The 15,179-nt window shown below is 61.3% G+C and overlaps 1 protein-coding gene across 1 annotated transcript; it reads right to left on the bottom strand.

The window, feature by feature from the left end:
• Positions 1-9: 9 nt before the first annotated feature.
• Positions 10-10,431, bottom strand: TNS4 (tensin 4). The gene is made up of 12 exons (XM_068418901.1): positions 9,921-10,431; positions 5,957-6,383; positions 5,317-5,747; positions 4,423-4,509; positions 3,956-4,075; positions 3,621-3,713; positions 3,220-3,297; positions 2,708-2,779; positions 1,436-1,604; positions 892-960; positions 674-700; positions 10-139 (listed from the first exon to the last, which is right to left on the bottom strand). Exons 1-12 carry the CDS (start codon positions 10,429-10,431, stop codon positions 10-12), a joined length of 2,214 nt encoding a protein of 737 aa, XP_068275002.1.
• Positions 10,432-15,179: the final 4,748 nt, after the last annotated feature.

Consider the following 15,179-nt stretch of genomic DNA (forward strand, 5'->3'; position numbering starts at 1 on the left):
CTCTGTCCTCTACGGGCCCGGCAGGAGCTTGCAGAGCAGGTCGATGACAAGCGACGCTGGCTGCACAGCGTCGTACTCTGCAAACAGGTGACAGAGGTTCTCCGAATCCGTCTGGCTTTTGGCCACGAACCCAAAGATCCTTTGAAAAAAGCAGAGAGAGCCCGACGGAGTTTGCATCCAGGAACCCAAAGGAACACGCTTAAACGAGCCCCAGCCACAAAGCAAGACCCCGGCTCCAGCAGCTCCACCTTGGCCCGCTCCCCAGTCACGTTCGCTTGGAAGCCGAGCAGCCGGGAGAAGCGTTTCTGGCCAGGCCTCCCCGGCTGGGAAAAGCTTCTCGAGCGCAAGGTAGAGCCAGACAGAAACTCCCTTCCTGAGCCCGGAGCGAGCGGGTCGCTGGGGAGGCCGGTGGGTTTGGATGGGGCTTCGCACGTGGGGGATGAGGAGAACGGGGCTCAGCCAAGCCCCTCGCCAAAACCTACAGAGCAAACCCCCCTAAAGCTTCACCCATCTGCCCCACCTCTTGTCGTGCTGCCATGTTAACTTCTCCCGCATCCCTTCTCCCATTTTAAGCTTTGGCTCCGTGCTGCCGTGTGAAGCTCTGCAACGCACCCGCCGAAGCACCATCACCCCCCGGGCTCCCCCGGTGGGGGGTCCCCATGAGGGGTCTTACCTCGAGGACTTGCAGAACTTCTGCCACCTGCGGGAAGAACAGAATTGGGTTTGCTCAGGAGGGTCTCCCTGACCTCGCCCCCTCAGCTGCAGAGTCAGGGTTTATATTTAGCTAAACCCAGCGTGTTACGGCTGGGGCAGGGGCTGCGCAGGCGGCGGTCGGGGTTTGGGGTTGTAAGCGGTGGAGGGACGGGAGCAGTGGAGCAGCCAGTAACTCACTTTCTGTTCTCAGGATCCATCCCGCAAAACCTGACGGCAGCCAAGGGGTAGTGTCGCCTGAAAAACACCCTGTCAGGGAGGAGGGAGCGCGGCGTTAGGGCAGGGAAGGGCCAGCGGGAGGAACGGGCATTTGCAAATTCAAGCCCTTCTCAAACTGTCGTGGCTGCTGGGAACAGGGGTGTGGGGATGGGGGTGTGGGGATGGGGGTGTGGGGATGGGGGTGTGGGGGACAGGGGGTGTGGGGGTCCTGCTCCCCGGGGCCAGTCACTGAGCGGGCAGCTGGCAACACGCAGCTCTTGGGTTCAGCCAGCTCCTGCCTCCCACTCTCGAGATGTTGCCACCAGCGTCACGCAAAGCAGCCCCGAGCCCTGGGCTGTAACCAGAAGGGGTCGAGCCCGTCCCCGATTGCGACACGGGTTAGTCCCAGCAGGCCAGTTTTCCTTGACGCGCTGCAGACCAGCCCGCTGGCAGGCTGCGAGGCGAGGAGGGAGCGGGGCGGTCACGGGGAGCCCTTGGCCCGGGGACCCTCCCCGGGGGCTCTTACTTCCTCTGGATGTCCGTCAGCGTGACCCCCTGCTCGGTCACCCTGAAGTGCACGAGGGTGGGTGTGGGCAGCGTGTCCAGCTCGAAGGTGGAGGAGATGGCTTTCTGGATGGCCGGGGCTCCCGTCAGCGTCTCCACGTTGGCCGAGGTGAGGTACAGGACGTTGCACACTGCGGGGACAGCACAGAGCCTGGCTCAGCGCGGGGCCGGGGCCGCATCCCGGGCATCACCCTGCGGAACCGGACACACGTACGTGGGTCAGGTTTGTTTGGATGAAAATTAAAAAGATTTGTTGACTCAGAAATTCTTCACGAATTCATTTTGGTTTACTTTAATTCTTTGCACTAATTGTTTTAAAAGTCAAAGCGTTTAATTTCCGGTTTCTAAATGTCACATTTGGATTTTTTTTTTTCTGTTTATTACATATTTCCTTTAATGAAAAGCAGAAATACCCCAAGCCAACTGACGGCTGAAGGCCAACCTAAAACATGACATTTCGGGCTAATTGAGCTGTTTAAAGGGCTGCTCTGGGTCAAACTAAACTTTTCCACTTGCCAACTTATTTTTCAGAATTTCCAGCAAAACAAAGCGGTTCCTGTCCCCCCACCCTCGCGCCGGGACCCGTCCGCGCAGCCGCCTGCCCCTCGCTCTCGGCTCTTGCCTGGAGCCCACCCAGGCTGGGGGCACCCGAGAGAAGCAGAGACCCTTCCCCACCCCACTGGGCCCTTCCCGTGGATGTCCCGTAAGGTCCCTCAGCGTCACCAGCCCCCCCCGCCCCGTCCCTCTCCTACAAACCCCAGATGTTCGATGCCCATCAGTTCAACACTGATTGAGGCCAACTAGGACAGAGGCTTAAAAACCAGGGGCTGTGGGAATCGTGGGTCTTTTATCAGCCTGGGGACCTCAAGAACTGTCTTTTCAAGCTTTACTTCACCATCGTGAGGACCAAAAGTTTCCTTTCTTTAAACCCGTGAGGTCCCCTTGCAGGCCCATGGTCTGAGGGTGTGAAGGAACCTGCGGGTATCTCCAAGCTGGTGACAGAGCCAGGAGGGGGGACATGGCACCGGCACCCCCGGCCGCACCGGGGTGACCCCCCTGCTCTGCACAGCTCCAAAGACAGCGCCGGCTTTTCAGCTTCTGCTGTGAATGGTGTCACAACAGGGGACATAAAAATGGAGCCTGGTGTTTGATAGGACCAAAGCCCAGCGCGGGTGCGTGCCCGGAGCTCCAGCTCGGCCATGCCCTGGCCAGAGCAGCCCCCTCCCCTCCTCACCAGCCGTGTTCCTCAGCGGTGACAGGGCGGGCTCTGGCGCGCCGTCGGGGCCGTCCTCTCCATCAGCGAGATCTGCACAGAGGACAAGCAGAGCCCTGATGCCCACGGGTCAGGCTGCTCCGTGCCGCCACTTCGCTTTGGGTGACACTCACTGTCCGAAGGCCCAGGAGCGCTTACATCGCGGGGGTGTAGGGCAGTAATTGATTTAATTGGCCTCCATCTCACTCTCCTGGCTTCGTTCTTCTCTGATCCCCCCACTCCCCCCTCCCTTGCCCACCCTTAGTCCCCTGCTCCCTGCTGCTTTGCTGACCACCCTCCATCCCCAGAAGGTCACCACCGTTGGGTACTTGAGGCGGCTCTTGTAGGTCCCTGCTCCACACACAGCCAGGGCTACTGGCCCCGTTGTGGGGGCACCCGGGCAGTCCAGCCCCCTCCCCACCGCAGGACGTGCCCATCTCCCCAGCCCAGCATGAGGGACCGCTCGGGGCACCCCTCCTGCGCCCAGCACCTACCTCGGGTGGGGATGCTCAGCGCGCAGGGCAGTGCCAGCGGGGTCATGGCGTGCTGGTACACGAAGGCAGAGAGGCTCCCTGCAATGAGGACGGTGAGCTGGGGGGGGCAGTGCTTGAAATCTCCCACCCACGCGCCTCTGGCCCCGCAACAGCGTCCCAGGGGAGGGGGGGGCAAACTAGACTGTTTGGGGCCTCACAGTGACAAAAGCGGGTTTTCCAACGCCCACCCCATGCTCTTGATTTGGAGACTATGACCGCAGCCTCCCAGGCAGAGAGGTGCGGGAGGCAGGCAGGGCTGGAGGGTCCCCGCGCCAGCGTGCTCCTGCCCGGCGCTTCGAGGGGCTTCTGGAACAATCCCCTGGGGCTGCCAGGGCTGCGGTGGGCGATGGCTCCGTCCTTACCGAAATACAGCTCCTCGCTGGCTCCCTTCAGGTGCACCCCCTTGGCAGACGACTCGATGAGGAAGTGCCAGACGAGGTCACCGCTCTCATCACCTGCAAGCGGGGCCCAAGACACCGTCAGAACCGGCACCGTTGTTTCGCCCCTGCCCACCCCTGGGACCACCCCAGGGCACCCCCCGGAGCTCCTGCTCTGTGTGGCGAGCGCGGTGCCAGCCCCGGTGCAGGGCACAGACCCTGTTGCCAGCGTCTCACCCAAGCCAAGCCCCACAGCTTCGCTGACCAGTCCCCGTTAAATCCCCGAAGCAAACCCCTCCTGTCCGAGCGAGCCCCCGTACCCGTCTGGCCGCCGGGTGGAGAGACAGGAACCTTCATGGCCAGCCCGAAGGACCCCCGGTACGACGTGCTGTCCCTCACCACGAACGTGCCTGGCTCCTTGTCCTTCAGCAGCTGGATGGCTGTCAGAGCACAGGCGGGGGCTCAGCCAAGCAGGGCCGGGGGGACCCCCCCGCCTCGCGGTTCGCGTCCGGCCGATGCTCTCGTCGCTCCTCGGCAGCAGCGAGAAACGCTCCGGAGCGTTCGCTGAGCACGTCCCCAGTGCGGTACCTCCCGCCCAGAGCTGTGCGTGGGGCTCCCCACGCCCGACAGCCCCCAGCAGACTCTGAGTTGCCGTCCCCGCGTCCCCGCAAGAGCTCGTCACGGGCGAGGGCCGGACCGAGGTGCCGCGGGGAGGTGAACTCCCCGGCAGACCCACAGCGACCATGTCCGAGCTGGGGCTGCCAAGCAGGGACACGTGCTGCCTTACCTCGGTCCCTGGTTATGCTCGGCTTGAACCAGTATTTCGAGGTGTCCATCACGAACTTCATGGTCGGCTGCCCAGCCCTGAGGGGACCTGCAAGAGACCTCATGGCGTCACGGCCAGCGTGGGACCTCAGAGACCTTCCCCCGAGCAGGACAGAGCCCTAGCAAAGATGTTTCTCTTCCAAGCGGGCCTTTCAATCCTTTTGATCAGAGCTTCCGCCCTGCTCCTCGCAATAATTCATTCTCCACATAATTATCGCCCTTGGCAGGCTGCGATGGAGCGCGGAGGCAGCGCGTGGAGTCCCCCAGCAGTGCCCGAGGCCACGCGGATGGGGATTTACACCAGCTGAGCATCTGACCCACAGAGCCCTCCTGCCGTTCCCGTAAGGATCCCAATTAAAACCCTCTGCCCCGAGAGTTCCCTCTGCTAATCTCCTCCAGAGAACAACAGCCCTATTGTTCACCCTTGAATGAGGGACCTTACAAACTCTGGTATCTCTAGATGTCCTCCAGAGCAAACTGGAACCCTAACCCCTCCTCCCCGCCATTCTGGGCCCACAAACAAGTATGAAATGACAGAATTATGGTCCTAGGTACTATCAGTAAGTGTATCTGTGTCTCCTTCAGGGGACCAGAGCGTTTCCACCTGCTGAGCACGTGCCCCAGGACCCCGGTGGGCAAAACACCGTGGCTAATGCAGGGTCATCAGCGAAGAGCTGGAGACACCGCAGAGCCCTGCAGCCCTGCGGAGATACATTGAGGATCTCCAGCCCCAGCTCCTGTCCGTCACGTCTATACCCCACAGATACACCAGAGCAGAAACCCGTGTTCGCCCCCTTCCCTGGCAGCTGTTGGGCTCCTTCCCCCAGCCCTGCCCTACGGCACGGAGGTCACTTACTGTCCGAGGCGCAGGCGAGCGCCGGTGCTGACAGCGCGTTGTTCAGGCCACCGAGCCCCGGGGCTGGGCTGCAACTGGGAGGGGGGGTCTGCTTGGCAGAGGCTGGGGGGGCTCTGGCCAGCCTGGAAGATGCATCTCCTTGCTCCAGGCACCCGTTCACCAGCAGCAGCGGGATGTCGGCTGCGGAGTTGAGGATGGAGGGGGGGCAGCTGCTGGCCTGTCCCTTCTGGGATGAGGAGGTGTTGGCTTCGGTGGAGCAGGCTGCCCTGGGATGGGACGAGCTCGGGCCAAAAGCTGCTCCCGAGTGAGCTGTGATGCTCGGGGAGGGTGGGCAGGGGCTGCCCAGGGAGCTGGCAGGGGATGGGCAGTCGGCAGCGCGGCAGGCAGCGGGGTGAGCATCCGAGTCGTCGTTGTGGAGCGAGTGGGTGCTGCTGCAAGAGGGAGGCAGGGAGAAGGAGATCAGCGGGGTCGTTCAGCCGGGTTGCGATGCGCAGCCCACCCCAGAGACCGCGCCAGCCCCGTGGGACATCGACTCCGAGCCCGAAGAAGGGGGTCTTGGACAGCGGGACTTGGGGTAACCGCCCCGTGCCCCTTCCATCCCCATCGTCAGCCCGAGACCGGGACACGAGGCGGCATTTACCTTCCAAGGATGTAACTGGTGTCCGAGCCGGGGCTTGTGGAGATCTGGGAGACCCAGCTGCCCCGCTGCTGGGCCCTCACCGCGTGCACCGGCTTCAGCCAACTGTCGAAGCCCGGGGAGGTGCCGAGAGCCGCGGGGCCGTAGGAGATGCTGTCGGTCTGGGGGACGGCGACGCGCTCGGATGCTTTGCTGCGGGGCGGGGAGGCGGCGCAGCTCGGGGTGCCCGAGCGGGGGCTCGCGGGTCCGGGGGAGCTTGAGAAAACCACGCTGCCGCTGGTGCTGTAGTTGCCTCTGAGTCCCCCTTTCTGGGGCAGGAAGCCGTTGCCCTGGGGGGACCTCGAGAACGGCGTCCCCGAAGGGCTGGGGGAGCCCTGCAGCACCGCGGGACACGCGGCTCTGCCTGGCGTCATCTCGATGTATTTAATGTCTGCAGGAAGAGGAGGAGGTCGTTACCGACTCAGTGTTCGACTTGGATTCGTTGGCCCTATGGGGGACACGCGTCCCCGATCTTCTTGCTATTAATTTTGTCCCCTTGTTTGCCCTGCAGGGCTGCTGGGCCCCGGGGAGGACCCCTGGGCTCTGCACGGAGTCCCCCATGGCCCAACACTGGCCTTCGTTACGACCCTGTGAGGGCTGATTTCCTCACAGACACCGAGCCACAGTGACCCCCCCCAGTGCTGGCAGCTCCCAGGGCAGGGGGGGTTACACGCGGTCACGTCTGCCCGCGCAGACCCCCCTCGCCGGCATTGCGCAGCCGGTGCTTGCCGAGACCTGCAGCGAGGGGCGGGTGTTTCCTCCAGCAGCCGCCTCGTTTGTACCTGACTCAAGAGAAAAACATCTGGCTGCTCCCCCCAGTGATGACACCGGGCTCGGCGGGTGCCCAGGGCAGCAGGCGCGTGGCCCTGTGCACCCTCTGGGTGTGGGGGGGAGCACGGGGGACGTCACCCGGCCCATCCACCGTGGCTGCAGAGCGGGAGACAGAGGGAAGCCACGCGGGACAAGGGCAGGCACGAGGCTCGAGGTGTCAGCTACAAGCGCACAGCCCAGGGCAGGGGCCGGCTGCTCTCCCTTCCCTCCTCCCATCCTGCACAAGTCTGTAGAGAAATAATTTCCAAGGCCATTTCTGTGCCCGTGCCCTGCTGGGGGCTTCTTCCTGCTCTTCCCTTCGTGCTCAGGACACACAAGGCACCTCCCAGCCCCTTTGCTGGCCGATATTTATGTGGTGACACACCGCACAGAGCATCGCTGGCTCCACAACCCTCGGTGAAACCTCCTGGCCAGGACCAGGGGTGCCTGGCTCCCCAGTGCCCGATGCACGTCAGTCACTGGGTTCCCTGAACAAGGCCATAACTTCTGGCTGAGCCATCAGATGCCTTTTAGCAAGAGACACTCAGACCTGATCTAAGGGCTTGCAGCGATGGCGAATTCATCACCTCCCCGGGGAAGCTGCTCCAGCGGTTAATCACCGCGTGCGCCTCCTTTCCAGTCTGAACGTGCCCAGCTTTGTTGTCAGCCCCTGGTTCTTGCCCTGCCACGGAGCTCAGGAAAGTTCCCCTTCTCAAACGTGCTTCTCGGAGAGAGAAAAACCTTTTTGCTGCAGCAATGACAACCCCTCAGAGCCCCCAGCTCCCTGGCAGTTGTGTGATGTGCCTCATGGCTGCGCCGGGACCTGCCGCTGAGCGTAGCCACGTGGTTCTGGTATCACTGTCCAAACCCTCACAGCAGCTCTTGGCCGGATGCTTTTTGTCAACGTCTCCCTCAAAAGGGGAAAAGAAATGGGGATTTTAATTGTCCTTTAAAGAAATAACTGAAAAGCGTCTGCGCCCTGGGCTAATGAGGCCCTTTGCCTCCTTTTTCTGCCTTTGCTCCTGCTTATCAGGCGTGGGCAAACCTCAAATATTTGCTCAAGACCTTGGCAAGTTTTTCAGCATCAAGGAGTGGCAAAAGAGCCGCAAACGGGGAGCCCAGGTGTCACGCAAGCCGAGCCCCTCTCCTCTCCTCTCCTCTCCTCTCCTCTCCTCTCCTCTCCTCTCCTCTCCTCTCCTCTCCTCTCCTCTCCTCTCCTCTCCTCTCCTCTCCTCTCCTCCAGGAACAAACAGGTACCAGAGGGAGTCAGGGACTGCCACGAACGTGTCTCCTGTTGCTGCAGCATCTGTTAAACGCCCTCCTCGTGTTTTTCACCAGACCAGAACAAGCCCCTCGTGTACTCTGGGCACCATCAGGCTGTCACCAGCCCTCCCATCAGCTGCCTGCGCTTGCAGGGAACTCACGCCTTCAGAAATGGAAACCCTCCAGAACTGGGGCCCTGCGCAGCCCCCCTGGCACGGCCGAGGGGAGGGAGGGGAGGCAGGGACCCAGCGGGAGCGTTTCCACGGGGCCAGCGAGCATGAGATGGGAGCAGCGGGGCAGGCAGAGCCCGCACGGCTGGAGCGGGTGGAGGCGGGTGAACAAGGATGCTGTGCAGCGGGAGGGAGTTTGTGTGAAAAATAAGAGCTGTTAAAAGAAAATGAAAGCTGAAGTGAGGCTTTTCCCACCGAACTCAGGGCCAGACTTCCAGATGTTCAGTCCCACACTTGGAGCCAGGCTCTCCAAGCCGCCAGCACACTACCTGCGGGGCCGATGCCCACGGGAGGGGGTCTGAGTGCCCCCGCACACCCGTCTGCGGAGCCATGAGCCCAACTCGCCCTTTGTCACGGTACTTTATCTGCAAGGCCACCCCCTTCCATGGCGGTGGGAAGCTGGGATGCCCTCGGCTCCCAAGTGCGCTCGCAGACACGCACCTCGTCCTCCTCCAGCCCCGCGCTCCTCACTCAGACATTTGCGTGAGGGTTCCGGGAGAACAGGATTTTTCTCGTGCCTTTAACATCCTCTCATCTGACCTTCCTCTGGAAAGAGGCCCAGGGACAGATTTTCAAGGTATTTCCGTGTCTAAAGACACAGATGGGCTATGAGGCTTTCCAGAAGCAGTGAGACCGTGTCTTTAGGCACCTCAGCACACCACAGACCTGTCCCTGGGCACACCGGGACGCTCGCGGCAGCTCCTGTCGCCCTGCGCAGCGTGCTGAGCAGCCAACCCCCCGCGGGAGAGCCGCAGGGAAGGGAGCAGAGCACAGCTTTGGGTTGCAGGGATGACGGGGAAGTGTCGCAACAGGGTTCACGTCAGGCACCCCAGCAGGAGGGCAGAGAGAGGCGGTTGGTATGTGCTGCTGATGTTGTGCCCCGTGTATGCCAGGTATGCTGCCGGAGCAGAGCAGAGCCCTGCAAGAAGAATTTCCCTGGCAAAAAGATGGGGAACATTTAAACGGGCTGGTTGTGCAACACTCAGCACCTTAGCCTGAGGCTTTGGAAATCTGGCTTCGAATCCTTGTGCTTCCACAGGTCAAGTGTGACCCTGGGAAAGGCTCCACTGTCCTGGGTAGGGCTGGGGCTCTGCTGCGAGGGGGAGCACGGCCCACGCATCGCACCCAGAGTCGGTGCCTGTCCTGTCACTGGTGGTAAGAACTTGGATTGGGCATTTTCTGAGAGCTACGAGTCCCGTTTCTAACGAGAAATGTTTTCTCCAAACACAGGGGAACAAACATCAGGTTGAATTAAGGCTGTTCCCTGTTTTCCTGTGGGTCCCGTTGAGCTAGGTGGACATGAGAAGTGGTCACCCAGGGCTCCCTGAGCGCGCGAGTTCAGCAGCGAGCCTGGACACACGGTCGGCTCTCCTGCTCCTGCCCACGAAGCCCTGATGTCAGCAGGCAGCATCCCCCCAACCCCACTGAGGATGGTGGGCATGTCACCGATGCCCATTTCCAGCCCTTCACATGAGCAGAGGGCCTCACCCTGCTCGCAGCAGAGGGAGCTGGGACTGGTGTGTGGCCCCTCTCTGCCCTGGACCTTGACTCTGCCTCTTGCGAACGGTTTTCACCAGGTCTGAGCTGCGCTGGCTCCCCCGCACCACCAGCACCTTTTCCCTCACCTATTGCCTCCGGGTCTTGTTTCTTGGTGGCAGCAGCGTCACCCTGAGAAGTGGGTCGGGTGGCGTCCTTCACCGGCTTGCACATGAGCGGCTGGAAGGTCGGGTCGATCTCTAGGATCAGCTGGTTGAGACTCTCGATTGAAATGTCCAAGGTAGGAGACACCACATGGGCGCCAGGGTCTGTGCCAGGGTCCTCCTCCTCGTGGGGCTGATATAGGGCGGTGGGTCTCTCCAAAGAGGGATCACGCTGCCCCTTCCCCTGTGCATGAGCAGCCACGTGCTCACACACGGGGTGGGCTCCGTACAGCCCCGCGCCGGGCCGCAGCTGTGCGTTGGCACACGCCATCGCCGAGGGGTCGGCCCAGCCCTCCGCGGAGTAGTAGCCATACTTCATGGGCAGTGCGGAGCAGCCCGGGTACCCCGCCGGGTGCAAGCTCGGGCTTTCCTCCCTTGAGGAAACACACACGGTCTGTCCAACACGCAGCACGTGGTGTTGTATGACCTGGGACATGGTTTGGTTTTCTGGTTTGAGGGCTCAGAGTCCAAGGGGAACCTCCTCCTCCTCCTCCTCGCCTCCCTTTCTGCGCCGGGGACCTCAGAGCCCTTCTTCAATCCAGCGTCTCAAGCGGAAGAGGAATCTGAGGAATGCAGAGAGAGGAGCGGTTACACAGGCATGCCCCGGGCAGGAGCAGACTGCAGCGGAAAAGTCTATAAAACCGGGGATTTGGAGCGCAAAGCTGGAGTTCAGCTCACAAGAAAACGAGTCACCCCGTACTGCCCTTCCACCCCCTCCAGCCTCTGCTCCCGGAGCCACGGGGCGGTTGGGCAAGCGCAAGGAGGGGTCATTCACAACAGCTTTTCAGGATTCAAAGGCCTAATTCTGCTTTATTTGCACAGTGCTTGTTTTTTTGGTTAAGAATGAAAAGCAGCACCAGCGTTAACAACTTTTGCCTGGGATCCTGCCCCTCGGAGCCCAGCCGCGGGGTGGGCGTGCGGCGGGCCAGCGAGCGGGGCAGCTGCCGGAGCAAAGCCTTGCGAGTGGGGTACGTGTGATCCAGGGGTTTATTTTGCCGGTACAACGTGGGCTGAGCCCTGAAAGCCTGCGTGTGCGGCTGCTTTCGCAGTCGAGGCGCTGCTCTAGGAACCTGGCTGCTATGACATTTTGAACACTCTCTGGCTTTGCTTAGATAGAAAGTATTTCTTAATTCACCGTCACAATAACCCCATGGCAGAAGGTTGGCTTCACTTGGGGGGTTCTGGGCACAAGGTCTCAGGACACCGTTTGGCGTGGGGAAGCCATCCAAGTGCAGCAGCAAACAAGCGGGGTCCCCTCTGGCTGCCGCTGTCCTGCCTGTCTGCACGGCGGGGGCTGCCACCAAACGCACTGAGGGAACCTCCCTCGTTTGGCTCAGGATGAGGAAAATGTGCCTGTCCTGCCCTGTACCCACCGCGGCACCAAAACCCAGCGTCTCGGTGCTCGGGGACATCACACCCCAGCACATTCCCCGTGCCTGTGCTGTGCCGGCTGCACAGGAATGTGCCCGTCCTCTCCGGTCCTCGGGGAGGGCAGCACCGGTGGGGACCACGGGATGTCCGGAGGGTCAGAGCCAAAGGGCCACGGACAGGAGTTAACCCCGCGGCTCCGGGCTCCCTCCTCCGTATCCTGTGCGGGTTGGGTGTGTAACGCACACAAACAGTGCTCTTCGCTTATTAAAATATTTGTCCTTTCCTGCATCAGCCTTGACTGACTGACTTATTTACTCGCCTATCTCGGATTGATTAACTGTGGAGTCACAGGATTAAGGAAGAGCCACGTTGCTCTCGGGCAGGCGCGGGGCCGGTACGTCACGTCTGGTGCGCGGTGACTAACTGCCGTGCGGGTATGAGAGCCGTTACGGAGGTGGCTCAAAACAGGCCGGCTTTGCCCTCAATGCATCATATAACCCCGAGGAAGCCTCTCCTCTTGCCGGAGAGACACCCAGAATAGCACAGACTCGTTAAGATTAGCAAATTAGAAGCAAAACATCGCTGCTGTCTGCTGCTGCTCGTGGCGCACGGCACTCGGCGCGGCGATGGATCATGCCACACCAGGAAGGCTCTCGGGAGAGGTCTTTAAGGACTGCAGAAGTGAAAAAATACTTCACAGCCGTTTAGCTTCCTCCCAGCCTGGACCCCACCATGTCTCCTGAGCCTATGATAGATTTTATTTACAGGACTGGCAGGCGGGTCCTAAGAAAGCCTGGCCGTGCCCGGGCTCTGCCCGCAGAGCTCATGTCGCCTCTGCCCCGGGCATGGCGCGGCTCGGCGTGGTCGGTGGGATCACGGGTGAGCTGCCTGCCCGCTTCTGGGTGCCTGCCTCGGAGCGTGCATGTGCCGCGATGCCGCAGGCACCGCCGGGAGAAGTGCAGCACTGCACAAGGCTTGGAGGGAGCGTTGGTTAGATATAAAAAGAAGAGTCATTCCAGGTCAGAAACCCAAGCTAGATGGAGCGAAAATTGGATTCTCCCCGGGGAGAAGAACTGCCTGGCTCCAGTCAGCAAGGCAAGGCTGGTTTTAATTTAAGTAGGTACAGAAATAACGTGCAGTACGCCTGAACCAGGGCTGTCAGGGGGTTCCAGGAGCATGCACGCAACAGCTTCCCTCCTCTCTTGTACTCCTGCCCTGAGTTTTTGATCTTTCTTGTGCCTGATGCTGCCAGAATCAGCCTCCAAACCTCATTTCCCCTCCCCTCCCTCCTCTGGGTTCCAGTAAGACGTCTCCCAGGCTCCTCACAGGAATTTCGAGCCCCCGCTGCAGGCTCCTCTGCTCAGAGGCACAAGGGAGGAGAAGGGCTGGGGCGAAGGAGGTCGGTCACAAGTGGCTGTGAGCCGCCAGCGTGCTGCAGCCACGAGGACACCAGGACGTCCCCAGAGCCATCAGAGCCAGCCGTGCCCTCGTGCACAGCCCCACGGAGGCTGGGCAGGGAAGAGGGGCCGGGCTGGAGTGCCAGGGCCCCAAGCCCGTACAGCACCACAAAGCCGATGGCACACGTGTGCCGTGCTCCAGGCGCAATGCCCTTGGCTCCAGCAGCCGCAGCCCTGGCAGGGGTACACCGGGCACTGCAGACGTGCTCACAGGGCACCGAACCCGGCGCTGGGGGTGTTCAGGGGCTGCACGGGAGCCCTGGGGGAAGGAGCGGTGTTGTGTCAGCTCAGACAAGGCCAGCCCAAGCAGAAATGGAAATAAGCTGGCCACAAACACATCTAGGCTGGAAATTACCGAGGTTCTGCTTCTGGAAACAGGCTGTGGGACAGAATTCCCCCTGAGATGGAGGGGACAGGTCACAGGTTCTGGATGCAGATGGACACACTTATAAAAGGTCTCTGTGATGCCGCTGCCTGTTGCACCAAGACACTCGGCACCAAGAGACCCAGCTCAGGGAGGCAGGAGCGGCAGTTCAGCCCAGTAACCCCAGCCCTCCCCTCTGTCCCGGGCGGCGGCGGGCGAAGCGGGTGCCCTGGGGCCAGGGCTGCGCCAGACACACCCCGGCTGTTCGATAACCGCCTGCGCGCCCTTCCCAACGCCCCGGGACAGCACGGCCCGGCCACGTGCACTGAGCCCCACGGGCCCCGTGGGGACGGAGCAAAGTCCTGGCTCTTCCCAGGCTTCGGCAGAGCCCACAAGGTAATGGCAATGCCACAACCGCTGCCTCTCGGCTTTGCCTGGCACACGCCGAGCCCTGGGCGTCCCAGTGCCGTTATTCAGAGCTAAGACACACGAGCCGGGACACGGGCTTGTTCCCTGTCTGCGCGGAGACCCCAAAACGGCAAAGCCAGCTGCCAAGTCAGGGTTGTTTTTCCCTGCAACGTGAGCCCTGGGAGCCTCCCCAGGACAAGTCTGTTCGACATCCCCGCACCGGGAAGGAGCTGCCGGGACACCCAGGGTTCACAGAGCTGATTACACCCAACTTAATCACGGCGAGGGCTGTGGGTGACTCGCCGAGATTAGCAGGGCGTGCTGATGAGGTTGAGGAAAAAAGTTGCCATGGTTATGGTGTGTTTTGCCCGCAGAGCTGAGTGCGCAGCGGTATCACATAGCAAATATTAATATACCTCCAGCCCCAGGGGGGTCCGGCACCGGGAGCATGAGGCAGCTGGTGCCTGGGGGGGGCAGCCCTCCCAGGGCTGGGGGGAGGAGGGTGACAGGCAGACAAAGCCGCCTCCCTCCTTGCTCAAACAAGAATAATTAGAAAGTTCGTCAGCAAAAAGAAGCCTTTATGAAATCCCAGACAGCATCGCTGACCCTGGTATTTGATCAGCCCCAGGAGCCCCGTGATGGGGCTGTGTGACCGCTGCCGAAGGAGTTCTGGGTGAGGAGGGTTATTAGTAATGTCGAAACTGCTACTCAGCTACCTCCCCCTCCTGCTGCCACGCTCCCTTTCCCTCCCCACGACGGCTCTGTCCCCTTTGGTAGGAGCCTCCCTGGGCACGAGGGGAGCAGCAGAGCCCGGTGCCCCAGGCAGGTCCCCACGCAGCCAGGAGGGTTTTCCCTCCAGCTCTTTGCAGGGTGAGCAGTGGGCACGGGATGCTCAGGGAGGGGCAGCATCTTTGGAAGAGGGTGTCTGTCCAAATCCAGACTAAATTAGCTAATCCTAGGAATGTTTGAGATGAGTTACAGGAATGTGAGACTTTATAGACACGCCAACAAGCTCCTGAGAGCACCAGCCTGGATTTTTCCCTTCTGAGGCCACGGGCACATCTCACCTCCGTCCCCTCGTGGCACTGCACCAGGCAGTGTCATTCCAAAGGAGGCTGCAGCACAGAGGCTGTCTCCCTGCACCTCAGAGGTGCCAAGGGAAGGGAGAGGACGGGAGGTGCTGCACAGAGGGCCCGGCAGGCTCCAGGCGTTTCAGGACGCTGTACCTCAGCACTCCCCCGTGCACATCCCTGGAGCGTTCAGCGCCGCTCCCCAGGGCTTGAAACCTTGTGACGCAGCGGACCATGCTCCACGCTCTTCTTTTGGGTCGGAGGGACAAACAGCACGAGGTGGGACTAGATACTCTTCCTCCCCATCCTCCGACCTCCATCCTCCTGCCAACACATCTGCCTACACAGCCGGTGCTCCCGTCTGGGGCCCGGGTTGCACAGCTCCCACACAATGCTCTGCTCTCCTCTTACACAGGACAGATCCTCAGGACCTTGGTTTTGGTTTCACAGCATCTCTCGACACTGACCTGAGTCACAACGCTTTCACCTCGCTGCCAGTGGCTGAAGAAAGTGC

Source organism: Nyctibius grandis, chromosome 26 (assembly GCF_013368605.1).
Source record: "Nyctibius grandis isolate bNycGra1 chromosome 26, bNycGra1.pri, whole genome shotgun sequence".
NCBI lineage: Eukaryota > Metazoa > Chordata > Aves > Nyctibiiformes > Nyctibiidae > Nyctibius > Nyctibius grandis.